The sequence below is a fragment of the Symphalangus syndactylus genome, chromosome 3, assembly GCF_028878055.3.
Source record: "Symphalangus syndactylus isolate Jambi chromosome 3, NHGRI_mSymSyn1-v2.1_pri, whole genome shotgun sequence".
NCBI classification, from domain to species: domain Eukaryota; kingdom Metazoa; phylum Chordata; class Mammalia; order Primates; family Hylobatidae; genus Symphalangus; species Symphalangus syndactylus.
Window position 1 is genome coordinate 43,475,080 of NC_072425.2, and position 26,656 is coordinate 43,501,735.

Sequence of the window (26,656 nt, forward strand, 5' to 3'; positions counted from 1 at the left end):
TTTATGCAGATAGTTGTGTTTGTTAGAGAGAACAGTGGTAACTCCTGTGGCTTTCTTCACGCTAATTAAAAGGAGATGGGCATTTCTTAATTTTTAAAAGGTTACAAAAAGCTCAGCAAGACTTTTATGTACCTGAAGGGCTTGTCAGCTTCTAGTTTTGCTTTCCTTTGGGTAAATCCTAAGTACAAAGCTATGGATGTTTTTTCTCTAGAGAGCAATACACACACCACCCCTTTTGTTCTTTCCAAAGATTTTATTCTCATTCTTTTGAGATCCTTCTGGGTTTTTTTTTTTTTTAACTTTTATTTTAGAATCAGGGGTTATATGTGCAAGATTGTTACATAGGTATATTATGTGATGATGCTGAGGTTTGGGGTATGACTGAACCTGTCACCCTGATATTAAGTAAAGTACCCAATAGGTGGTTTTTTAGCCCTTGTCCCCCTCCCTCTCTCTGTCCTCTTGCAGTCCCCAGTGTCTACTGTTCCCATTGTCCATGTGTACCCAATGTTCAGCTCCCACTTATAATTGAGAACATGAGGTATTTGGTTATCTGTTTCTGCATTAGCTCACTTAGGGAAATGGCCTTTAGCTGCATCCATGTTGCTGCAAAGGACATGGTTTCATTTTTTCATGGCTGTATGGTATTCCTATTCCATGATCCCTCTATTTTTTTATGTTCTGTTGCAGATAAACTCTTGGATGCAAGGCATTCTGTTTCCAGGATGTGGGGAAGGGATTAGCGTGAAGTCAAATGTCTCATATATATATAGACATTCAATAAATAACCATATTTTCAAACCCACATCTTATTTTTATCCTCCATTGTACCTGATTTTTTTAAAGGTTCTGTATAACAGATTGTGTTATCTTCCTAGATGTATTGATACCATTCATGCATATTTTGGCTGCTACTTCTTTAACACTGGTTCATTATTGTTATAAAATTTGTCAGCTTGCTTACTGTCTTCTAGAAATTTGTTGAAAACTCTCAGGTGTCCTGTACTAGAAGACTATATCAGGAAGTTTCTAAAGAACTAGAGGGTTAGAACTGACTCCTAAGTGGTCTGAATGCTGATTCAATTCACCTTTCATCAACCCTTATCTCTACTATATTTTACTGCTCCTCTTTTTTTGTTTTTTCAGGTTTTGAGGTTTTGCTGAAGATATTCCTGAAGAATCATCCCAGGTGCCACACTAAAAAAATGATCCAGTTGACAGCTACCCCTGTGAGTGCACTTGTTGATGAGCCAGTGCATATCCGAGCTACAGGCCTGACTCCCTTTCAGATGGTGAGTTTTCAGGCATCACTGGAAGATGAAAACGGAGACATGTTTTATTCTCAAGCCCACTATAGGGCCAATGAATTTGGTGAGGTGGACCTGAAGCATGCTTCTTCACTTGGAGGGGATTATATGGGAGTCCACCCCATGGGTCTCTTCTGGTCTCTGAAACCTGAAAAGCTATTAACAAGACTGGTGAAAAGAGATGTGAATAGGCCTTTCCAGGTCCAAGTAAAACTTTATGACTTAGAGTTAATAGTGAACAATAAAGTTGCCAGTGCTCCAAAGGCCAGCCTGACTTTGGAGAGGTGGTATGTGGCACCTGGTGTCACACGAATTAAGGTTCAAGAAGGCCGCCTTCGAGGAGCTCTCTTTCTCCCTCCAGGTGAGTAGAATTACTCTGCTTATTGTTATTCTTGTTTTTCCACTTTAAATATATTATCCATCTAGAAATTTAGCTTGAATAGCTTGTAGAATTACTCTGGTTATTGTTATTATTGTTTTTCCACTTTAAATGCATTATCCCTCTAGAAATTTAACTTGAATATGGATAATACCTAGAGCACTGCTTCCTACCTTACAATCAATGTTAATCTTGGGTCAGAACAAGAATGTGGTAATATTCTACTCCAGCTCAAGTTTCATCTCAACAATTCTGAAGCTTGTCTAAGAATGTGACTACATACAGTTTATGGAGTCCCTACATTATGGGCTTTACATAGCTTTGGATTTATGCTAAATTTTTCTGCATTGAAGCCAAGATGGGAGGATTAATAGAGGCCAACAGTTCAAGACCAGCCTGGGCAACATAGCCAAACTCTTTCTCTATAAATACTAAAAAAATAGCTGGGTGTGGTAGCAGGCACCTGTAGTCCCAGCTACTCAGCAGGGGCTGAGGAGGAAAGATCTCTTGAGCCTGGGAGGTTGAGGCTGCAGTGAGCCATGTTCCTGACACTGTACTCCAGCCTGGGTGACAAAGCAAAAAAAAAAAAAAAAGATAATGCATGCAAAATGCTTATCATAGAACCTGGCAATACTAAGCACTCAAAGATGAACAAATGTTAGACAAAACTTTCTATGATCTGACTTCTGCATACTTCTTCAGCCTTATCTTATAGCTCTAATCTTATAGCTATATGAAGACCCTCATCTTGATGTGATGGAAACCATATCCCAGATCCTTGTACAGGCTCTGTCAGGTTCAGTTTCAGTTTAGGCATGGGTTATTACCTTGTTGCCACAATAAGCTGGAGATAAGATGGAATGAAAGATTGCAGCAAATATAGAGGATGCAAGAAACTTTGTACCCTCTAGCTTTATAAATATTACATATTTATAGACTATTCCATGAATCTAATAATATAGCATGCTTCCTAATGGCTATAAAACTTATCAGAACACTCATAGTTTCCCACAGAAATCTCCAAATACCAATAAATAAGTGGTTTAAACATCTTTTGGTACATTTCTCAGAGTTTATTGTGGGGCCAAATAAAGCAAAGTTAATTTCCCAGAAGAAAAAAAGCAATAAAAGCTTTCCTTTCCAAATTCGCCATAACCCATGTACTTGTTCAGATAAATTTGAATTTTTAAAATACCCAGTAAATAGTATGTAGACCACTTTATTATGTATAGGGACCAAGAATTAAATGGCACAAATTGCTGTGCCTCTATTATCCCACTCCAGTTAAAAATCTGTTTATTGGTATAGGCCTTCCATCTTGGGATGATGTAGTGGTTTAGAGTGTGCTGTTTGTGAATCCTCTTGAACACTGCATGTGCTGGGTCTCCTGCTTCAAGTGTGTTTTCTATAGGGGGAACAAAAGAGAGCTGAGTTGTGTCAGGTTATAAGGAGGTTGAATCAGATCACAAATATTTCTTTTTTTTTTTTTTTTTTTTTATTATACTTTAGGGTTTTAGGGTACATGTGCACAATGTGCAGGTTTGTTACATATGTATCCATGTGCCATGTTGATTTCCTGCACCCATTAACTCGTCATTTAGCATTAGGTGTATCTCCTAATGCTGTCCCTCCCCCCTCCCCCCACCCCACAACAGTCCCCGGAGCGTGATGTTCCCCTTCCTGTGTCCATGAGTTCTCATTGTTCAATTCCCACCTATGAGTGAGAACATGCGGTGTTTGGTTTTTTGTCCTTGCGATAGTTTACTGAGAATGATGTTTTCCAGTTTCATCCATGTCCCTACAAAGGACACGAACTCATCATTTTTTATGGCTGCATAGTATTCCACGGTGTATATGTGCCACATTTTCTTAATCCAGTCTATCGTTGTTGGACATTTGGGTTGGTTCCAACTCTTTGCTATTGTGAATAGTGCTGCAATAAACATACGTGTGCATGTGTCTTTATAGCAGCATGATTTATAGTCCTTTGGGTATATACCCAGTAATGGGATGGCTGGGTCAAATGGTATTTCTAGTTCGAGATCCCTGAGGAATCGCCACACTGACTTCCACAATGGTTGAACTAGTTTACAGTCCCACCAACAGTGTAAAAGTGTTCCTATTTCTCCACATCCTCTCCAGCACCTGTTGTTTGCTGATTTTTTAATGATGGCCATTCTAACTGGTGTGAGATGGTATCTCACTGTGGTTTTGATTTGCATTTCTCTGATGGCCAGTGATGAGGAGCATTTCTTCATGTGTTTTTTGGCTGCATAAATGTCTTCTTTTGAGAAGTGTCTGTTCATGTCCTCTGCCCACTTTTTGATGGGTTTGTTTGTTTTTTTCTTGTAAATTTGTTTGAGTTCATTGTAGATTCTGGATATTAGCCCTTTGTCAGATGAGTAGGTTGCAAAAATTTTCTCCCATTCTGTAGGTTGCCTGTTCACTCTGATGATAGTTTCTTTTGCTGTGCAGAAGCTCTTTAGTTTAATGAGATCCCATTTGTCGATTTTGGCTTTTGTTGCCATTGCTTTTGGTGTTTTAGACATGAAGTCCTTGCCCACGCCTATGTCCTGAATGGTATTGCCTAGGTTTTCTTGTAGGATTTTAATGGTTTTAGGTCTAACATATAAGTCTTTAATCCATCTTGAATTAATTTTTGTATAAGGTGTAAGGAAGGGATCCAGTTACAGCTTTCTACATATGGCTAGCCAGTTTTCCCAGCACCATTTATTAAATAGGGAATCCTTTCCCCATTTCTTGTTTTTGTCAGGTTTGTCAAAGATCAGATAGTTGTAGCTATGTGGCATCATTTCTGAGGGCTCTGTTCTGTTCCATTGATCTATGTCTCTGTTGTGGTACCAGTACCATGCTGTTTTGGTTACTGTAGCCTTGTAGTATAGTTTGAAGTCAGGTAGCGTGATGCCTCCAGCTTTGTTCTTTTGGCTTAGGATTGACTTGGCGATGCGGGCTCTTTTTTGGTTCCATATGAACTTTAAAGTAGTTTTTTCCAATTCTGTGAAGAAAGACATTGGTAGCTTGATGGGGATGGCATTGAATCTATAAATTACCTTGGGCAGTATGGCCATTTTCACGATATTGATTCTTCCAACCCATGAGCATGGAATGTTCTTCCATTTGTTTGTATCCTCTTTTATTTCATTGAGCAGTGGTTTGTAGTTCTCCTTGAAGAGGTCCTTCACATCCCTTGTAAGTTGGATTCCTAGGTATTTTATTCTCTTTGAAGCAATTGTGAATGGGAGTTCACTCATGATTTGGCTCTCTGTTTGTCTGTTATTGGTGTACAAGAATGCTTGTGATTTTTGTACATTAATTTTGTATCCTGAGACTTTGCTGAAGTTGCTAATCAGCTTACGGAGATTTTGGGCTGAGACAATGGGGTTTTCTAGATATACAATCATGTCATCTGCAAACAGGGACAATTTGACTTCCTCTTTTCCTAATTGAATACCCTTTATTTCCTTCTCCTGCCTGATTGCTCTGGCCAGAACTTCCAGCACTATGTTGAATAGGAGCGGTGAGAGAGGGCATCCCTGTCTTGTGCCAGTTTTCAAAGGGAATGCTTCCAGTTTTTGCCCATTCAGTATGATATTGGCTGTGGGTTTGTTGTAGATAGCTCTTATTATTTTGAGATACGTCCCATCAATACCTAATTTATTGAGAGTTTTTAGCATGAAGGGTTGTTGAATTTTGTCAAAGGCCTTTTCTGCATCTATTGAGATAATCATGTGGTTTTTGTCTTTGGTTCTGTTTATATGCTGGATTACATTTATTGATTTGCGTATGTTGAACCAGCCTTGCATCCCAGGGATGAAGCCCACTTGATCATGGTGGATAAGCTTTTTGATGTGCTGCTGGATTCGGTTTGCCAGTATTTTATTGAGGATTTTTGCATCAATGTTCATCAAGGATATTGGTCTGAAATTCTCTTTTTTGGTTATGTCTCTGCCAGGTTTTGGTATCAGGACGATGCTGGCTTCGTAAAATGTGTTAGGGAGGATTCCCTCTGTTTCTATCGATTGGAATAGTTTCAGAAGGAATGGTACCAGTTCCTCCTTGAACCTCTGGTAGAATTCAGCTGTGAATCCATCAGGTCCTGGACTCTTTTTGGTTGGTAAGCTATTGATTATTGCCACAATTTCAGAACCTGTTATTGGTCTATTCAGAGATTCAACTTCTTCCTGGTTTAGTCTTGGGAGGGTGTATTTGTCGAGGAATTTATCCATTTCTTCTAGATTTTCTAGTTTATTTGCATAGAGGTGTTTGTAGTATTCTCTGATGGTAGATTGTATTTCTGTGGGATCGGTGGTGATATCCCCTTTTTCGTTTTTTATTGCATCTATTTGATTCTTCTCTCTTTTCTTCTTTATTAGTCTTGCTAGCGGTCCATCAATTTTGTTGATCTTTTCAAAAAACCAGCTCCTGGATTCATTAATTTTTTGAAGGGTTTTTTGTGTCTCTATTTCCTTCAGTTCTGCTCTGATTTTAGTTATTTCTAGCCTTCTGCTAGCTTTTGAATGTGTGTGCTCTTGCTTTTCTAGCTCTTTTAATTGTGATGTTAGGGTGTCAATTTTGGATCTTTCCTGCTTTCTCTTGTGGGCATTTAGTGCTATAAATTTCCCTCTACACACTGCTTTGAACGTGTCCCAGAGATTCTGGTATGTTGTGTCTTTGTTCTCGTTGGTTTCAAAGAACATCTTTATTTCTGCCTTCATTTCATTATGTACCCAATAGTCATTCAGGAGCAGGTTGTTCAGTTTCCATGTAGTTGAGCGGTTTTGACTGAGTTTCTTAATCCTGAGTTCTAGTTTGATTGCACTGTGGTCTGAGAGACAGTTTGTTATAATCTCTGTTCTTTTACATTTGCTGAGAAGAGCTTTACTTCCAACTATGTGGTCAATTTTGGAATAGGTGTGGTGTGGTGCTGAAAAAAATGTATATTCTGTTGATTTGGGGTGGAGAGTTCTGTAGATGTCTATTAGGTCCACTTTATGTAGAGCTGAGTTCAATTCCTGGATATCCTTGTTAACTTTCTGTCTCGTTGATCTGTCTAATGCTGACAGTGGGGTGTTAAAATCTCCCATTATTATTGTGTGGGAGTTTAAGTCCCTTTGTAGGTCACTCAGGACTTGCTTTATGAATCTGGGTGCTCCTGTGTTGGGTGCATATATATTTAGGATAGTTAGCTCTTCTTGTTGAATTGATCCCTTTACCATTATGTAATGGCCTTCTTTGTCTCTTTTGATCTTTGTTGGTTTAAAGTCTATTTTATCAGAGACTAGGATTGCAACCCCTGCCTTTTTTTGTTTTCCAGTTGCTTGATAGATCTTCCTCCATCCCTTTATTTTGAGTCTATGTGTGTCTCTGCACGTGAGATGGGTTTCCTGAATACAGCACACTGATGGGTCCTGACTCCTTATCCAGTTTGCCAGTCTGTGTCTTTTGATTGGAGCATTTAGCCCATTTACATTTAACGTGAATATTGTTATGTGTGAATCTGATCCTGTCATTATGATGTTAGTTGGTTATTTTGCTCGTTAGTTGCTATAGTTTCTTCCTAGCCTCGATGGTCTTTACAATTTGGCATGTTTTTGCAGGGGCTGGTACCGGTTATTCCTTTCCATGTTTAGTGCTTCCTTCAGGAGCTCTTTTAGGGCAGGCCTGGTGGTGACAAAATCACTCAGCGTTTGCTTGTCTGTAAAGTATTTTATTTCTCCTTCACTTATGAAGCTTAGTTTGGCGGGATAGGAAATTCTGGGTTGAAAATTCTTTTCTTTAAGAATGTTGAATATCGGCCCCCACTCTCTTCTGGCTTGTAGAGTTTCTGCTGAGAGATCAGCTGTTAGTCTGATGGGCTTCCCTTTGTGGGTAACCCGACCTTTCTCTCTGGCTGCCCTTAACATTTTTTCCTTCATTTCAACTTTGGTGAATCTGACAATTATGTGTCTTGGAGTTGCCCTTCTCGAGGAGTATCTTTGTGGCATTCTCTGTATTTCCTGAATCTGAATGCTGGCCTGCCTTGCTAGATTGGGGAAGTTCTCCTGGATAATATCTTGCAGAGTGTTTTCCAACTTGTTTCCATTCTCCCCATCATTTTCAGGTACACCAATCAGACGTAGGTTTGGTCTTTTCACATAGTCCCAAATTTCTTGGAGGCTTTGTTCATTTCTTTTTATTCTTTTTTCTCTAAACTTCCCTTCTCTCTTCATTTCATTCATTTCATCTTCTATCAGCGATACCCTTTCTTCCAGTTGATCGCATCTGCTACTGAGGCTTCTGCATTCTTCGCGTAGTTCTCGAAACTTGGCTTTCAGCTCCATCATCTCCTTTAAGCCCTTCTCTCCATTGGTTATTCTAGTTATCCATTCTTCTAATTTTTTTTCAAAGTTTTTAACTTCTTTGCTATTGTTTTGAATTTCCTCTCGTAGCTCAGAGTAGTTTGATCGTCTGAAGCCTTCTTCTCTCAACTCATCAAAGTCATCCTCCATCCAGCTTTGTTCCGTTGCTGGTGAGGAACTGCGTTCCTTTGGAGGAGGAGAGGTGCTCTGTTTTTTAGAGTTTCCAGTTTTTTTGGTCTGTTTTTTCCCCATCTTTGTGGTTTTGTCTACTTTTTGTCTTCGATGATGGTGATGTACAGATGGGTTTTTGGTGTGGATGTCCTTTCTGTTTGTTAATTTTCCTTCTACCAGACAAGACCCTCAGCTGCAGGTCTGTTGGAGTTTACTAGAGGTCCACTCCAGACCCTGTTTGGCTGGGTGTCAGCAGCGGTGGCTGCAGAACAGCGGATTTTCGTGAGACCACAAATTCAGCTGTCTGATAGTTCCTCTGAAAGTTTTGTCTCAGAGGAGTACCCGGTTGAATGAGGTGTCAGTCTGTCCCTACTGGGGGGGGTGCCTCCCAGTTAGGCTGCTCAGGGGTGAGGGACCCACTTTAGGAGGCAGTCTGTCCGTTCTCAGATCTCCAGCTGCGTGCTGGGAGAACCACTACTCTCTTCAAAGCTGTCAGTCAGACAGGGACATTTAAGGCTGTGGAGGTTCTCGCTGAGTTTTTGGTTGTCTGTGCCCTGCCCCCAGAGGTGGAGCCTATAGAGGCAGGCAGGCCTCCTTGAGCTGTGGTGGGCTCCACCCAGTTCGAGCTTCCTAGCTGCTTTGTTTACCTAAGCAAGCCTGGGCAATGGCGGGCGCCCCTCCCCCAGCCTCGTTGCCGCCTTGCAGCGTGATCTCAGACTGCTGTGCTAGCAGTCAGCAAGACTCTGTGGGCATAGGACCCTACGAGCCAGGTGCGGGACACAATCTCCTAGTGAGCCGTTTTCCAGGCCCGTTGGAAAAGCGCAGTATTAGGACGGGACTGACCCGATATTCCAGATGCCGTCTATTTCCCCTTTCTTTGACTAGGAAAGGGAACTCCCTGACCCCTTGCGCTTCCCGAGTGAGGCAATGCCTCGCCCTGCTTTGGCTCGCGCACAGTGCGCTTCACCGACTGTCCTGAACCCACTGTTAGGCACTCCCTAGTGAGATGAAACCAGTACCTCAAGCAGAAGTGCAGAAATCACCCGTCTTCTGTGTCGCTGGGGCTGGGAGCTGGAGACCGGAGCTGTTCCTATTCGGCCATCTTGGCTCCCACAAATATTTCTTGACTGTAACATTCTTCCAAGATAAAAGCCTCAGTGCTTTTAAGTGTTCCCCCATTCTTGTCAATCAGATGGTAAAAATATCGTTATTCATTTATGCAAATGATAATTTAAAACTAAGATATATTCAACATCACTTTCTTCTTTATTCATTGTAATTAATTATAGTAATTTAAAAAAATTCCCAATACTCCTTTAAATCAAGCCACTCCTTTCAAATATGGATGGGATCACTCTGTCTTAGTTAAAACCACTTATGAAAGAATAGAATATCCCTAATAAGTGCATCGTAAGTTTCTTTCAGTGTGTGGGCTCTGCTTTATTTTGGAAAAAAGCTGCCTATATGGAGTGAGTGTAGAATGATACTCTGGCCGTCCCTACTTTTTACCATGTGTCAGCCTGCAGAAAATGAACATGGTGTTTTTGAATAAAAGGGCTCGTCATTTACATAAGCTTAGGTGTAAGATTTCATCACTGTATAGTCAAATGAATGTAGCAGAGCAGTGTTAAGTCAGGATTTTAGCTAATACAATCATTTAAAAAAATTTTTTTGAACCATGTATTTCTTTGAGAAGCAAATTAAATGTGTGGAACCTCTCATAAGTAAAATTCACCTATAAATATATATATACCATATTTTGCATATATTGTAATTTCAGGATCTTCACGGATTTCCTAAAGCATATTTTTATACTTCTTTATAGGTTAAGAAGCCCTGGCCTAATTTCTATGCCTTTCTTTACAACAAGAGTATAGAAACTACTGTGAATTCCCATTTCCCCAGCTGCAGAAAGTAAATATGTCTGTGAATGTAGTTCCTAGTCAAACGTCCAGATATTGTGTTCCATTATATATTCAATGGGCCTTAATTCTGCCCCAGGTAGAAGGCTAAAAGTGTTGGAATTGTATTTAAATATTTAAATGTTAATTTCAAAATTACATTTGAATGTAATTTTGCATTTCTGCTTTGTGTTCTCATGTTTTTACTCTTTATTTTATCTTTTCTTTTATTATCTTATCATTTGCATTTCTGCTTTGTATTTTCAAGTTTTTCTTATCTTTTCCACACCTTCTCTGTTTTGTTATTTTTCAGGAGAGAGTCCCTTCCCAGGGGTAATTGATTTGTTTGGTGGTTTGGGTGGGCTGCTTGAATTTCGGGCCAGCCTCCTAGCCAGTCATGGCTTCGCCTCCTTGGCCTTGGCTTACCATAACTATGAAGACCTGCCCGCCAAACCAGAAATAACAGATTTGGAATATTTTGAGGAGGCTGCCAACTTTCTCCTGAGACATCCAAAGGTAATTTTTGCCTTTTCAGTAGGTTTGAGTCCCTGGGGTTTTTTTGTTTTTGTTTTTGTTAAGAGACAGGGTCTTGCTCTGTCACCCAGGCTGGAGTGCAGTGGCATGATCTGACACTTGGCCAGAAGCCAGTGCCTTTTGATACTACAATGTGCACAGGCTGCCTTCCTATGCATTTTGTCTTTCTGAGCAAAAGACACTGGATGAGAAATAAATCATGTGAATTATAAATAACATGGGCATGAATAGAATTTCAAGTTCACTGAGAATCGTACTTGGAAGTTAACAGAAGTCATGGGATATTATGGTTATTCTTTAAAAAGGGACTGGCTGGGTGTGATGGCTCAAGCCTGTAATTCTAGCACTCTGGGAGGCCAAGATGGGAGGATTAATAGAGGCCAACAGTTCAAGACCAGCCTGGGCAACATAGCCAAACTCTTTCTCTATAAATACTAAAAAAATAGCTGGGTGTGGTAGCAGGCACCTGTAGTCCCAGTTACTTAGCAGGGGCTGAGGAGGAAAGATCACTTGAGCCTGGGAGGTTGAGGCTGCGGTGAGCCATGTTCGTTCCTGCCACTGTACTCCAGCCTGGGTGACAAAGCAAAAAAAAAAAAAAAAAAAAAGAAAGAAAGAAAAAAGGATAATGCATGCAAAATGCTTATCATAGAACCTGGCAATACTAAGCACTCAAAGATGAACAAATGTTAGACAAAACTTTCTATCAAAACTTTCTGTGATCTGACTTCTACATACTGCTTCAGCCTTATCTTATAGCTCTAATTATTAACTAGCTATCATTTTTCTCATCACTATACTTAACTGGACAGATAATCTGTATTTCTTTGAAGAATGAGTCTGAATTTTTAGTTACTCGTGAGCCCTTAAACATAATACTATTAGTGCTTTCCTATGATATGGGACAGAGTTGGAGTTTATTAAACCTTGTTAATTGCCCAATATTTTTTCTTTCCTTTCCTTTTTTTTTTTTTTTTTTTTTTGACAGAGTCTCGCTCTATCGCCTAGGCTAGAGGCAGTGGCACAATCTCAGAATCTCAGCTCACTGCAACCTCCACCTCCCAGGTTCAAGCAATTTTCCTACCTCAGCCTCCTGAGTAGCTGGGACTATAGGCGCATGCCACCACACCTGGCTAATTTTTGTATTTTTAGTAGAGACGGAGTTTTGCCATGTTGGGAAAGCTGGTCTCAAACTCCTGACCTCAAGTGATCCACCTGCCTTGGCCTCTATTTTTTTTTTAATAAGAATTGAAATAAAATTAAATCTCCATACTACATGGTTTTTTATATAAGGATCACCAAAATATAATCAGGTTTGCAGAAATAAGATAAGCAACAATTACTGACAATCTACTGATGTAGTGAACATTTTAAATGGCTATTTTTGATGCATATAATGGAACTGCCCTTGAAATGTCAGTCAGTATTATCATTGTGAGCCTTCTTGGCTTAGATGAGAAGTGGAGAGGTTATGTGACTCTCTTTTTTCATTGTCTTTGCCTTGTTCCCCTTATATTTGCTGCATGACTTTTTCATCACTGTTCTTGCCAGTGTCACATAGATAGCTAGTTAATGATTAATCCAGGCCTGGAAACCAGATTTTTTTCCCCAGACTCTGAGAAATTCCATTAAACCTGCTTCACATTGTCTCTTCTGAAGGATGATAAGAACAGAGATCTTTCTTGCAGGTCTTATTTCTCTATGTGTTGATTTTAAGTAACTTCTAAGAACTCATAATTTCCTGATCCCAAATTTTGTGATAGAAGTTGTAATAAGAGTTACTGTTTTGGCAAGGGCCAGAAACATTAAAAAGCCTGCACAGATTTGAGTCATGCTTTTTTGTTCTTTCATGTTATACTTGCTTTTACTTTATCTTTCATGGCCAAATCCACTCTGAGTTCCCATCTTTCCTTACCATAACTGTCGCTCTCTATCTTATATATTAAGATATAGGATTGGGAGAGGTGGGGGAGAAAGGTAGGTCAAAGGGTACAAAGTTTCTGTTAGACAAGAACACTAAGATCTGGTGATCTGTTGCACAGCATGGTGACTATAGTTAATAATAATGTGTTGTATATTTCCAAATTGCTAAAAGATTAGATTTTAAATGTTCTTACCCAAAGGAATGGTAAGTTTGTGAGGTAATGGATATGTTAATCATCCTGATTTGTTCATTCCACCATGTATATATGCACTGAAATATCACATTGTGCCCCATAAATATGTATAATTATTATTTGTCAATTAAAAACAAAAATTAGGCCAGGCACAGTGGCTCATGCCTGTAATCCCAGCACTTTGGGAGGCCAAAGTGGGCAGATCACCTGAGGTCAGGAGTTCAAGACCAGCCTGGCCAACATGGAGAAAATCCAACTCTACTAAAAATACAAAAATTAGCCAGGTGTGGTGGCGGGTGCCTGTAGTTCCAGCCCAGGAGGCTGAGGCAGGAGAATTGCTTGAACCTGGGAGGCGGAGGTTGCAGTGAGCCGAGATTGCACCACTGCACTCCAGCCTGGGCGACAGAATGAGACTCAGTCTCAAAAAATAAAAATAAAATAAAAAATAATAAAATTAAAATTAAAAAATATAGAATTTCAGAGCTTGAAAGGAACTTTTAATTGATTCAAGCCACCCCTGTTAAATATGCAGAGTAGAAAATAGAGAGTATATATGACTCATTCCATTTGTTTAGTTTTTTTTTTCCCTCTTACCCTAAGAATTTCTCACATTTTCATCAGCTTGGCATGAGTTGTATATTGATTCATGTGTTTCTAAGTAGTAGGGAAAATATCCCAAACATTGGTTTATAAAATGCCTTTAAAATATAGGAGATCAATTAAAATAAATACAGGAAGTCAACAAAGGTTTTAGAAAAGTGATGCTTCTCTCTAGGACTCTGTCCTTGCCAGGAACCAGTGCTCAGGGAGAATCAGAGCTTTATTTTGTGGCACAAAGAACAATTTTCTTTAACTCCTCCTTAGAATTCCCAACCAAATTGGTAACTGGGAGCAATACACTCAATACTAAAAAATAACTCATGAACATGTAGTTTCCTTTTCATTTTTACTGCTGTTACCTTAGTTCAGGACAGTATAATTTCCTGCTTATATTAGTGCATTAAGCTATGGCTTTTCTGCCTCCATTTATGCAAGTCAGAGTTGTAAAATGGGCCTTCCTAGAACACAACTATTTTACTCATTTGCTTAAGAGTCTCCCTATTTATTATAGGATAAAGGCCAGGCTTCCTAGCATGTTAGACAAAACTTCCTATGATCTGACTTCCGCATATTTATTCAGTCTTATCTTATGCCCATCCATAAAATTTGTCCTAATTTTCCTCCTTAGTTAGGAAAAAAACTGAAGATGCTTAATATATCTTTCAAAGCTATGCATCGTAAAGTTGGTGTTTTCTGTTTCAGACTTATTATGTTATTTCCCACCTTATACTCTAAATTAAAATCATGAAGAACTACTTGTCGTTCCTCTAAATGCCTTGCTCTTCATTGCCTCTCAGTTTTTGCATGAGTTTCTCCCATGGTGAATACATTAGGAATGTTTTGGCTACATTTCTCAGAAAAGTGGCTGATGGTGTCTTAAACAACATCAACATAAGGTATCTTATTCTCTTACATAACAGGTTTGGTGATAGGTGGTTCAAACTCTGGCTTAGAAACTCAGTGTAGTTTTTGATCAAGGAAATTAGATTGACAATTCTGCAATTCTCTAGCCTTACTCTGAAGGTCACAGAATGACTCTGGCAGCTTCAGGAATTAAGTCAACAGGCCAGCATCCTAGTCTAAAAAGAATGATCATAAACATAGGCTTTCTCTTCATGATTCTGTGTCATTTTGCATGGGGGGGGAAAAGTCCTTAGGTAGAATATGTTGGCCTTAGAAGAGAGGCTGAGAAAGGGAAATAGATGAGGATCCATCAGAATTTATCCCTTGGGGCTGGATATATTGCTATGCCACACAAAATCAAGGTCATATTAGCTTTGAAATTGTGGAGAATGGCTCCTGTGTAGGCAACTAACAGTGTCTGCTATACTCAGCATAGAATACCATTCCTTCTTGTTGACTTTCTTTTTATTTTTATTTCTTGAGACAGGGTCTCACTCTATTGCCCAGGCTGGGGTACAGTAGCACAATCATGGCTCACTAAAGCCTTGAACTCCTGGGCTCAAGTGATCCTTCCACCTCAACCTCCTGAGTAGCTGGGCCTACAGGCAGGCACACACCACCATATCCAACTAATTTTTTAGTTTTGTAGAGATGGAGTCTCACTATGTTAACCAGGCTTGGCTTTCATTTTTCGATATGAAGACTCATTTGTTTTGTAGCCCATTTCCTCTGAGAGCCTTTCTTTGATCCTGCCTTTATTCCCTGCTAATCTGGGTTGGCAGTCTAGCCTATATGCATTCTTATATCATAGAATTTATGATGCTCCAGTCTTCTATTGTGTTTTTTTTTCCTCCTGTGTCTTCATCTGGCAGTGAGTTCCTTAATGACAAGAGATTGTTCCTTTTCTCTCTGTGACTCCCAGTGCTTGCCATAGGGTAGATAATTTAAGGATGCTTATTTGATGACTGACAATGAGGCAGGAAGCTGAGCCAAGCCTCCTTTATGACATTTTTCTCCACAATGAGAAAACTTTTGGAAAAAACAAAACAAATCTAGAATCCTCCGTTCAACTCTATCCTACTGATCTCACTTTCTTTCTCAGTCTCTTCCTACAAGGTGCCCTTTCCTCTGAAGGGAGGAAAGTGTACCAATCATCTATACCCTGACCCACATGATTCACAATAGTCATGTGCCATTTCTTATTTTCCCCACGACATTTGCATTTCTTTAGGGCATTTTAAACTCAGAACCTAACACAATACTGAATCCATAATATACAGTCGGTAAAGCTTGACATATTTTTGGAGTATTTCTTTTGAATACATATTATATATTCCAGAACTCTATAGCTAGGGATGTGGGTAGGATTAATACTTGCCGTGTTCTCATTAGCCAGTGAAGTTCTTTGGTTGTTTGAGATTGTGGAGTTTTCCTAAATGAAGGCCAGAATAATTTCTCATTTCTATTATTTTTTTCAGGTCTTTGGCTCAGGCGTTGGGGTAGTCTCTGTATGTCAAGGAGTACAGATTGGACTATCTATGGCTATTTACCTAAAGCAAGTCACTGCCACGGTACTTATTAATGGGACCAACTTTCCTTTTGGCATTCCACAGGTGTATCGTGGTCAGATCCATCAGCCCCTTCCCCATTCTGCACAATTAATATCCACCAATGCCTTGGGGTTACTAGAGCTCTATCGCACTTTTGAGACAACTCAAGCTGGGGCCAGTCAATATTTGTTTCCTATTGAGGAGGCCCAGGGGCAATTCCTCTTCATTGTAGGAGAAGGTGATAAGACTATCAACAGCAAAGCACATGCTGAACAAGCCATAGGACAGCTGAAGACACATGGGAAGAACAACTGGACCCTGCTATCTTACCCTGGGGCAGGCCACCTGATAGAACCTCCCTATTCTCCTCTGTGCTGTGCCTCAACGACCCACGATTTGAGGTTACACTGGGGAGGAGAGGTGATCCCACACGCAGCTGCACAGGAACATTCTTGGAAGGAGATCCAGAGATTTCTCAGGAAGCACCTCATTCCAAATGTGACCAGTCAACTCTAAGAAGACTAGATATTCCTAGAAAATAAAGAAGCAAATCTCTTTACCAGGACCTTCTCTCAATTTTCATGGTGGAATGTCTCCCCCAACTGCCACACACATTTTGTATTAATTTTAATGATTAAAAAGAGCATAGGGTAAAAACCTGATATTTCACTTATACTGCATAACAAGCTATGCATAACATGGTGGATAAATCATAAAACAAATCATTTTACTTATTATTTACATGACTTTTCTTTCCATCAGTTCTTCTAAATAGGACTGAGGTATAGCACACTGGCAAAAATAAGAAAAGGCAAACAAGAATAGCACCGAAGTAACAGATATCTAAAACCAAATACTATGTCAGAAAACACTATATAGTAAGAATTTATCAGATTAGAGCAGCAGGAGAAAATTAATACTAAATTATAATCATTTTAGTGATATTTTTCAACTTCACCACGGTAACTTTGCAACATCATTTTTCATTTGTGGGGTATTAAAATTCATGTCAAAAAGGAAAGAAGGAATGGAGGAAGTCAGTTAGTTCATTGCAATGAATTACCTCTTCAGTTCTTAAAAACATGCCCATTGGCACATAATTGAGACATAATAACTAAGACTAGAAGAGCCTTGGTTTAAGTTATAAAGCAAATTAAAATGGAAAATAGAAGAAAATAGAACCAATTAGGTTGAAAATGCCCCTTGCTGAAAATCTGTATTAAAAATAAAATTAATAAAACTAAAAAATAAAAATAGAAACACAACTCTACTAGTACAGGCTAGCCTGGGGAGTTTGATAAACTGAGTGATTGGGTCAACTGTCACTGTACTTCCACAATGAATTTCTTCAGTCATGTTAGAGTAGCACATGAATGTGAGCTCTATAAGGACAGGTACTATATTTCCGTAAGACCCAAATAGTTACTGTACATCCCGTAAATAAAAAATACTTTAGTTTGATAACCAACTGAATATATGAGGGCTCCATATAATTCAACCACATGGTTGTTTGCTGTACAGTCCTTTGCAAATATTAAAACATTTTTTTTTTGCTATAAGGCTTTGATCATACAGTTCTCATAGCAACATAACTACCATCTAGCATGTACCACATTTTGCAAGACTTTAAGTTCAACATTCCAAACTGTCAATTTGTATTATGTCCAAATGCAGTATCCTTGAGGAATATAGTGGGTCAGTTAAATATCTAGAGACATAGAAACATCTGCTAATTCGTCTCATTGAGATGGATCATTCTGATCTCCAGCATCAACCCGCTTTTCATCAGCTTCTCCTACTTCATTCTCCTCATAGTCTTTATCATGAGGGATTCTGTATCCTGTCTCTCATCTACACTTTCTGGCCTTCCTGGTTGTGATTTATTGGTACAGTCTACACAAAAACAATAGGGTCAAGATCCATGTCTTACTCCAACACTGGCTGCTAACATGATCTTACATACCATATATTTGCATTTTTATCCTTCTTATGCACCAAGAAATGTTTTCTTACATGTTTTCTTCAAGTGTAAAAAATCACAGCTAAATGATCTAACTCCTGTATGAATAAGCAAGTGCTTTTTTAGTGTTTGTTTGCATTTGGCTGCTTAGCTACAATGATGGCATTTTAACTTATTCATGATTAGAGATGATGATATGGTTTGGATATTTGTTGTGCCTAAATTTCATGCTGAAATGTAATCCCCAGTGTTGGAGGTGAGGCCTGGTGGGAGATGTTTGGATCATGGGGGTAGACCCTCATGGTTTGGTACTGTCCTCATGAGAGTATGATAGTGAGTGAGTTCTCAAGAGATCTGACTGTTTAAAAGTGTGTGGCACCTCCTCCCCATCCTCACACTCTTTCTTGCCTCCTCTCTCACCATGTGAGATGCCTCCTCACCGTTCACCTGCTGCCATGATTGTAAACTTCCTGAGGCCTCCCCAGAAGCCAAGCAGATGCAAGCATTATGCTTCTGTAAAGCCTGCAGGACCATGATCCAATTAAATCTCTTTTCTTTATAAATTACCCAGTCTCAGGTATTTCTTTACAGCAACACAAGAACAACCTAACACGAATGATTCACAATTTTCCCAAGTTTCTTGTTTTGGCCAAGATTCTGGCAATAATCCATATTTGAAATCAAAGTATCTGGTATCAATTCATACTTGAAGTCACTTGAAGTGCCAGGCATCAATCCATACTTATTATAAAATCATGTGAAGTTCTAACATCACCTCCATCTTGATTAGACCCAGCTTCAGCCAATACATTCTTATCATCATCTGGCCCTGAAAGTAAAGCAACATCCAAATCTGGTTCTTCCAAGATTTCTACTCAAATGTGAGTAGCATATTTTCCTCTGAAAAGGCAGTAGGTGGCTGCATCATTGAGTAATCTTCCAAATTTGTTTCATTATTAGATGATGTATTATAAATAAATCTCCTTGTAGTTTGGTTTTTCCTCCATATTTCCCAGTTTCTTGAATTCCCTGAGAGCCCATATTATTCCAAGCAAACACTTGTTTGATCTTTGGATTTGTTTTCAGCCATTTCAGGAGATGCATTCTGGATCCAACTATTGTCATTCACTTGGTAGTTTTCTGTTTGGCCCTTGTTGACATTACAGCCATCATTTTCAGTTTTTATATTACTTGCCAAATTGGTAAGATTTATTGTTGCCCAAAAATTGGCAATTTTTTGATACCATGATGAAGACAGACCATCTCTATTAACTGAGTTTTGTTTGTTTGTTTGTTTAGACAGTCTTGCTCTGTCACCCAGGCTGGAGGGTAGTGGCACAATCTTGGCTCACTGCAACTTTTGTTTCCCAGGTTCAAGCAATTCTCATGCCTCCCGAGTAGCCGGGATTACAGGTGTGAGCCATCACCTTTGGCTAATTTTGTATTTTCAGTAGAGACAGGGTTTTGCCATGTATGCCAGGCAGATCTTGAACTCCTGGCCTCAAGCGATCCATGTGCATTGGCCTCCCAAAGTGCTGGGATTACAGGCATGAGCCATCATGCCCAGCCTGGTTTTCTATTATTATAGTCCACAACTGCAGACCCATGGAACTTCTGATTTAATGCCTATATTTAATCTTTAATAAATTTAGGAATCTTTAATAAAATTTCAGCAAGTTTGAAATTTCACTTGTTTGAAGATAGGCCACTGTCATTATTTTGGCTTGTGAGCACCAGGTTACCAGAATACAAGAAGTCTACAAAGACTGAAAAATTTTGACTGCAGCAATATCTAAGTGGGTAGTATTATTTCGGTTAGGGCTTTCTTAGTTTTTAATGCTATATAAAGTCTTAAAGAAATGGCTGCCAGCAACCAGGATGTTCTTAGGAGCCTTACAGATTTTCTGCTTACCACAGTGCTGACACCACAAAGGCTACCTTTCTTTTTTTGTTCATTTTGTTGCCACAGAAGTTGACAGCAGTAATAATTCTCATTTAGTCTTCTAGTACACTCACAGTACTCCTCCTCTAATGGTATTCCTGACTCTTTGGCATTATCTCCATGGAGTCTGTACTCAACAGAGATGCGGTACCACAGGAGAAGGGTGTTTTTGTTGTTGTTGGTCCCCCCAAGAAAGCTCATCATGCCCCACTTGGGGAAGGTTCAGACCTCCATCATCCATGGGGTCAGTTGGCACCAACCTCGAGATATAAGGCCAGTATCCTTGGAATGCTGCAGAGAGGGAAAGTCCTTGAGCTACAAGGTCTTTGAAAGGAGCACTGCAGCTTCTGCACTAGAGACTTCGACTGCATGAGCGGGAAGTTCTGGACAGTCTCTCCTTCACCAGCTCCTACACTCCTGCCCTTCACAGAGGAATGTCTTCGATCTTTTATTGTAAGGGGAAGTCACAGCAAGAGAAGGGCAAGAGGACTGAGAATGGTCGCCTTAACTTTAAAAGGGAAAAACGGTTTCCACTTAACCCAATATCATACACTGTTGTACCTGACCTAAAATGTTCCAGTTTGCAATCATAGCAATACGTAAGGGAAAAAAAGCTACCACTATATACTACAGAATGCCCTGGCTTATAAAAGAGACATGAAATGAAACAGAGGTTGACATTTGTTGATGTCCTAAAACTCAAATTAAATATGCTTAGATCTCTCATTTTAAAATAGTAATGCAATTGTTATCAGAAAACTAGATCTGGGAAAATAATCCATTAGTTTAAGGCAATATGGAAGTTGATATGGATATAAGATCACAGAATGGGTCTACAATCAATAATTCAGCAAAAGCTAATAAAATTAAATAAACTTAGTTTTGTGCTTCAAAATGTCCAACATTTTGGCGTTCTCAGCAATGAGAAAGGAACCATATGAAATTCACAGAATTGCAACTTGGGGACACAGCCATGATGAGCGGATTGTGTGTCTCTAAATTAGGAGCTGGCAAACTCTTTCTGTAAAGTATTAGATAGCAAATATTTTCAGTATTGCAAGCCATAAGGTCCCTGTCACCATTACTCAGCTCTGCCATGATAGCACAGCAACACCTATGGATAGTGTGTAATGAATGACTGTCTGTGTTTCAATTAAACTTGATTTATGGACACTAAAATTTGCATATAGTCTTTGCATCACAAAATAGTAATTTTCTTTTTATTTTTTCTCCAAGTATTTACACATGTAAAAACCATTCTTAACCCACAAGCAGTACAAAAATTGGCTGTAGGTTATCTGGCTTGCAGGACATAATTTTATGGTCCTGGGCATGGTGCAATCCAAGTAACCTTGTCCAAGGTCAACTTTGAGGAGTTTTCTCTAAGGGGCAAGTCACAGCCCAAATATTTCTGAGCTACTAAATTGCAATGTATGGAAGTGGAAGGTGATTGGTGGATAATCAAGGTGAAGATAGATGACTAGAAATATATTTTAATCGTTTTGTAGGTAGGTGGGGAGCCAGTGAAGAATTAGAGTAGTGGAAGTAACTTGAGGACACTTTGGTTGTGTGTGCCTAAACTCTTTTCCTTCTATCTGATTTCTGATACTCCCTCTGTTTAGAGTAAAATCATTCCATTTTGTTGAGTGAGACTAATAGCCTCCCTCCTCTCTCAGTTATAGAAGTGGTCATATTTCATAGACCCAGTCAATAGGAACATCTCCTTTGACTATATGAGTAATAATCATGCAATGGCTAACACCTCCAATCCAAAGTTATATAATAGTTGTCATAATGGGTGTAATTTTCTTATTTCCTGTTTGGGACTTTAAGAGGAATGTTTTTGCCTATATAGTATGATGTTGGTATTTGGCCTCATGTATATCCCTTGATTTATAGTCTATGAAAAATTTTTTTAAACTAAGAATTTTTTGAATTATTTTTCAAGTGCCTTTTTAGCATCATCAGAAATAATTCTATGGTTTTTCTCTGGATATCTAAATGGAATAAATAATTTTTTAGTATTTAGTCATCTTTGCATTTGAGAAATGAAACTCATTTAGTCATGATGTATTCTTAATTAACATCAATAAATGGGATTAAACTGTTGTGTCCTTTTTCATGATATTTTTGAGTTAGATGTTATACCAATGTACTTCTTTCATAAACAGAATCTTAAAAATTTCTTTTTTAATATAATAGTTTAATTACAATAAAAATTATCTCCTTTTTAGAAAGTTTAGTAGTATGATCCTGGATATATAATTATTCCTGGTAATTTTTTAAAAGACAACCTGGATTTTTATTGATATCTAGTAAAATATATTTTTTCTATATTATAGTGGATATTTCCAGTCCAAACCAGTTCTTTATATTTTTTAGCCTTTCACATACCAGGAAAATAAAAAAAATATTTAAAATTAAATTACATGATAAAATCTTTAAAAAAAAACCCTTAATATGGCACATTAATGTTGCCAGAGTTAAAATAGAAAAGGACATGACCTGACACTTTTCAAAAGAAGACATACATATGCCCAACAAGCATATAAACAGAAGTTCAACATCACTGATCATTAGAGAAATGCAAATCAGAAACACAATGAGATACCATCTTACATCAGTCAGAATGGCTACTATTAAAAAGTCAAAAAATAACAGATGCTGGTGAGGTTGCAGAGAAAAAGGAATGCTTATACACTGTTGGTGGGAGTATAAAATTCAACCATTGTGGAAAGCAGTGTCGCAATTCCTCAAGAGGCTAAAAATACAACTACCATTCGACCCAGCAATCCCATTACTGGGATTCCATTCCCAAAGGAATAGAAATTGTTCTGTCATAAAGACACATGCATGCATATGCTCACTGCAACACTATTCACAATAGCAAAGACATGGAATCATCCTAAATGCCCACCAATGGTAGACTGAATAAAGAAAATATGGTACATATACACGATGGAATACTAAGCAGCCACAAAAAAAGAACAAGATCATGTTCTTTGCAGGAACATGGATGGAGTTGGAAGAAACTAACATAGGAACAGAAAACCAAATAGTGCAGGTTTTCCCTTATATGTGGGAGCTAAATGATGAGAATGCATGGACACAAAGCGGGGAACAACAGACACTGGGGCCTATTTGAGGGTGGAGGGTAGGAGGAAAGAGAGGAACAGAAAAAGTAGCTATTGGGTACTATGCTTAGTGCATGGGTGACAAAATAATCTGTACAATAAATCCCTGTCATATGAGTTTACCTGTATAACAAACTTGCACACTTACCCTTGGATCTAAAATAAAAATAAAAAAATTTAAGCAAAAAAAGGAATCTAGATAAATTTTTGCTTAATAAAAACTATGAACAAAACTTTGTAAAAGATAGACATTTTATTGTGATAAAATAGATACAACAAAAAATAGACATAAAATTTTTAGTTCTATAATATATATGCTGTATACTGGCATTAAGGACATTCACATTGATATGCTATCATTACAACTGTCTATCTCCAGAATTTTTTCATCTTTCCAAACTAAAACTTTATATCCATTAAACAATAACATTTTCCCCTTACCCTAGTTCCTGGAAACACCTTTTTATTTTCTGTTTTTCTGAATTTAACTATTCTAGTTTCCTCATATAAGTAGAATCCTTATTTGCCCTTTTGTGTCTGGCTTATTTCACTTAATGTAATGTCTTCAAACTTTATCCATTTTGTAGCATGTGTCAGAATTTTCTTTTCTTTTTTACAGCTGAATGATATTCCATTGTATGTGTATTTACTCATCATTTTATTTAGTCATTCATCTGTTGATGGACATTTGGGTTTTTTCTACCTTTTGACTATTTTGAATAATACTGCTATGAACACTGGTATATAAAGATGTGTTTAAGCCCTGCTTTTCAATACTTTTGGATATATACCCAAAGTGGAATTATTAGATCACATGGTAATTATATGTTTGATTTTTTGATGAACCATCATACTGTTTTTCATAATGGCTCCGCCATTTTACATTTCCAACAGCAATACACAAGGGTTCCAATTTCTCTGCATTCTCATCAGCACGTGTTTTTTTCTTTTTTCTTTTTCTTTTTTTGATAATACCCATTGTGTTGGGGCATACCTTAGATGGCTTTATTCAGCTAAGGTAATCCTTGAAGATGGCTGACAGCTGAGTGCTGTTTCCCAGCAGTGATTTCAACAGCTGGATTACAAATGCTTGATTTCTGAAGGAGGATCTCAGTGCAGCATCAGTGTGTCCACCATAATGGCTTACTGAGTTCTGCCACTTATGGGTCCCACTCTCTATTTCTGACAGTTCTCTTTCTGCCTCACCTGGAGATTGATTTCCTCACAGATGCTTCCTCTTCTCACACTGTCGTCTCTTTCTGGGAGTGAATATTTGTAATTTGTTAGATTTAGCTGTCTTCTAGTTTCACCGAAAGTGTGCCTTTTTTTGTAACTCTGATTGGTTTTTAGGAAGAGTGGGGTAATTTAGAACTAAGCTGCCGCAATATTCCTATTAGAGCTGAAAGTCAGGAAAATTCTTATAATTATCTTTGATTTTTTTCAACTCTTTCAAATGACTCTTCACAAAAGATTGTTTTCAGAAACTTCTGATGACATTTGGTAATTCAAAAGATAAAAAGAATCCAATATATTATGATTAAGGTGTTCGTTCACCTTGCTAGATTTACAATGGCCATACTCATGTTGTCTTGTGTGGAGAACACTGACTGATATAAATTTGATTTATAAGTATAAATTCAGGTTGTTCAAATAAGCAGATCAATTTGCATTATATGTTAACTTGCATGTCCAGTCCAAGTCATGAATACTGTTGTAGAGATGAACAATTTCATCACCTCTTTCAAATTTTGTTCAAATCTTGAATTATTATTATCTTTTTTAGAGGAGGACAATACATTTAGTTTTATTTCAATAAAATCACAACGCATTCTTTTCCAACTGCAGCAAAGTGCATGTAAAATTTTCTATTACAGATCCATTTTTAAAAGGTTTCCTATGACATTGCAGCAAGCCCTTTTTTCCAAACAGAGGAAAAATCCCAAATTCTTCCTCAAATAAAAATACATTACAATCAATGGTAAATACATAAAATTACAGTAAGCCAGACACTTAAAAGCAGAGCCAAGAAGTCTTCCAGCAGTTTATTAGAAAGAATGTAGACATAAAAAAATCTCTACTGTCACTAACATAAATTGAGGTTTTCAGCCTTGGTACAAGCAGAATAATTAAAAAAAAAGAAAATTAAAAATCCATAGTGCACTAACATTTTTTTCACTCACTTGCCATACTTCCAGTGCAAATATAAAACTGGTCTAAAGCTGCAGACTCTCAAGCAACAATGTACAGCTTCCTTCATCCTCCATGCTAAGAGAATTAAAAGCTTATGGGCCAAACAATACCAAACGTACAGGTTTCAGAAACCATCTAAGTTAAGTCATTTACTAGTTTTAGCTAAGATAGATCTGGCACACTGACAAGTGATCACTTACATACAATAGTGTGAAGTTTTTGAACACTAAATGTTAGTAGAATAGCCCTGAAGTATACACCAGAAGAACAGCAGGTTATCAATTTAAGGTGTCAGCCAATTTGCTTCATCTGCTTTTAAGTCCATATTCTATACCCTAAATTTAGTTATCTTTCCCTAAGCTGAGAGCTTCCTATCAGCATCTACATTATGAAGAAAAGGAGACTTAGATGATATGTTTTGTTTATCACAACTGCTGCATCAATTGCCTAGGACCGCAACAGCTTCATGGAAGTGTGGGAAATGTTCATGCATAAGGTTACTGCCTTAGCTGACTTCAAATTGCCCCATACAAATGATACATATTAACCCTCAGTGAAGCCTTTAAAAACACAAACAAGTTGACAAATGGATTAAAGTAGGCAAATACAGCAACTGCCTTCAGAGCTGTCAACTCAGGTATTCTCTCAATTATGAAATCTTGCAGAGAAGTTGCTTTTCTTTTTCAAAATCTAGGGGATGACCATATTCCTTACTCCAGATCTGGCATTTTTTCATCACTATCTTTTAAATCGGCATCTGCTCCATTGATTTCTGGTAAATCCACATCCTCCTCACCACCCATGTTGTTCATCATTGTTGGGAACAGGCCCCCAAATCTGGCCATAAATTGGCCCCAAAACTGGCCATAAACAAAATCTCTGCAGTACTGTGTTCATGATGGCCATGATGCCCACGCCAAAGGTTGTGGGTTTACCGGAATAAGGGCAAGGAACACCTGGCCCACCCAGGGCAGAAAACCACTTAAAGGCATTCCTAAGCCACAAACAATAGCATGAGCAATCTGTGCCTTAAGGACATGTTCCTGCTGCAGATAACTAGCCAGAGCCCATCTCTTTGTTTCGGCCCATCCCTTTGTTTCCCATAAGGAATACTTTTAGTTAATCTATAATCTATAGAAACAATGCTTATCACTGGCTTGCTGTCAATAAATATGTGGGTAAACCTCTGTTCGGGGCTTTCAGCTTTGAAGGCTGTGAGTCCCTTGATTTCCCACTCCACATGCTATATTTCTGTGTGTGTGTCTTTAATTCCTCTAGTGCCGCTGGGTTAGGGTCTCCACAACCGAGCTGGTCTCAGCACATCATCTCAGAGAAATCATCCTTATATATCATACAGGCAACTTGCTAATTATTAGTCTTATTTTAAAATATCAAGAAATCAGGGGATTGACACTAGCCTTGAAGTACTGTTCAGAAAAAGAAACCCAGACCAAAAACCCAGAATAATATGATATATATTAGTTATACACGTGTTATTACTTTATCATGAAAATATATACAATAAGCATTTCTTGTAAAGTATACAGTATTCTGTATTATTTACATTTTTGTGCATAAATGATATTATTTAAAACAACAATAGGAGTAGTTA

The 26,656-nt window shown here is 38.3% G+C and overlaps 1 protein-coding gene and 1 pseudogene across 1 annotated transcript; one reads left to right on the forward strand and one right to left on the reverse strand.

Annotated features, from left to right (window-relative positions):
• Nucleotides 1–351: 351 nt before the first annotated feature.
• Nucleotides 352–16,480, forward strand: BAAT (bile acid-CoA:amino acid N-acyltransferase). The gene is made up of 3 exons (XM_055271663.2): nt 352–1,668; nt 10,431–10,633; nt 15,747–16,480. Exons 1-3 carry the CDS (start codon nt 1,206–1,208, stop codon nt 16,332–16,334), a joined length of 1,254 nt encoding a protein of 417 aa, XP_055127638.1. The 5' UTR covers nt 352–1,205; the 3' UTR covers nt 16,335–16,480.
• Nucleotides 16,481–16,702: 222 nt separating this feature from the next.
• Nucleotides 16,703–21,722, reverse strand: LOC129479096 (zinc finger and BTB domain-containing protein 10-like; annotated as a pseudogene).
• Between the last annotated feature and the right edge of the window lie 4,934 nt (nt 21,723–26,656).